We start from the raw sequence: 1130 nt of genomic DNA, 5'->3' as shown, positions 1-1130 counted from the left end.
ACTGTCTTATTAAGATGGTCTTTGAGGCATTCATTTAACCAATTCATTCAATCGTCTGATTTATTCAGGAGCAAGTATTAATGAATGGCTCATTGAATTGATTTGTTCAGAAACGCTGATGTATTCAGGAACGAAACACAACTCTGTTTTGCTTGGGCTCGCACAACCATTCTGTGATTGCTTTGTTTGGAACTCTTTTTGTTGGAGAAATAAAGCGAAAAGAGACATTATTAAAAGTACTGTGCTTTTTTGTGCTTAACTATGTCATATAGAAATGTAAGACAAACTTATACAGGGGCATTTTTGCCCCTATGTATTGAAATTTAGGGTCATTATATACTGAATATACTGGTAGCCATCAGTGGAGATATCAGTGCATATACTGCCCATACTAATCAACCTTGGGGCTGAAATGTTCCTAAAATTGTGTGCTTAGTGTGAGTGTATGATACTAACTTCTAAGTGAATCTGCCATGTGTATTTCCATTCTTGCATAATTCAGTAACTTTTCTTTTTGTCTCTTTTGTGTGCTTGTTTAGCCAGTACTTCCGTGAGACGGTTCTGAATGAGATTCGTAAGGCGCGAGAGCTTTACACCGGAGCAGAGCTAGCGGCTGAGCTCAGACGGATCCAGCAGCGGCTCGATAACGTGGAGTGTCTTTCAGCTGATGTCGTCATCAACCTCCTTCTGTCATACAGAGATATTCAGGTGACTGCATCACATAAACTTTTGGTTGTTATTCACAGTGACTGCAAAATATTATTCATCACAATTCTGTTTAACTTTAAAGGTTTTCTTTATGCGAAACGTGTATGCACTGGTGAAACGAGTGAAGGGAGAATGTTATTGGTTGATTTAGGTCACACGTTAGCAGGATGTGCCAGGTTCAAGACAAGTTAAAGTTGATGTTTATAATTTTTCAAATCTTGCAGTACTGCTCATTATGTGGACACAGCCATAAGAAAAGAATCAGAAGGACCAGAACACAACTGATCTTACTGAAAATAGATGCTGTCAAAGATTTTGTCACTGCATTCAGTGTCACATTAAAATGCTAAGTGTTTTTTTTATTGTCCTGATGTTAAATAATAGAGCAAATGGAGTTCTTATTTGTGACCCTGGAGCACAAA

At 37.9% G+C, this 1130-nt stretch overlaps 1 protein-coding gene across 1 annotated transcript in view; it reads left to right on the top strand.

Moving 5' to 3' along the window:
- LOC107579703 (mitogen-activated protein kinase kinase kinase 5-like) overlaps nucleotides 1-708 on the top strand; it is a gene marked incomplete at its 3' end in the record, with an annotated part of 3045 nt that extends 2337 nt beyond the window's left edge. The window contains exon 3 of the mRNA XM_016265502.1: nucleotides 540-708. Within this exon, the coding sequence (XP_016120988.1) occupies nucleotides 540-708 (169 nt within the window). The remainder of the gene's footprint in view (nucleotides 1-539) is intronic.
- Between the last annotated feature and the right edge of the window lie 422 nt (nucleotides 709-1130).

This window comes from Sinocyclocheilus grahami, unplaced genomic scaffold, assembly GCF_001515645.1.
Source record: "Sinocyclocheilus grahami isolate Dianchi unplaced genomic scaffold, SAMN03320097.WGS_v1.1 scaffold19343.1, whole genome shotgun sequence".
NCBI classification, from domain to species: Eukaryota; Metazoa; Chordata; class Actinopteri; order Cypriniformes; family Cyprinidae; genus Sinocyclocheilus; species Sinocyclocheilus grahami.
The sequence above is the reverse complement of the archived record's forward strand: the minus strand, read 5'-3'. Positions and strand labels throughout refer to the sequence as shown.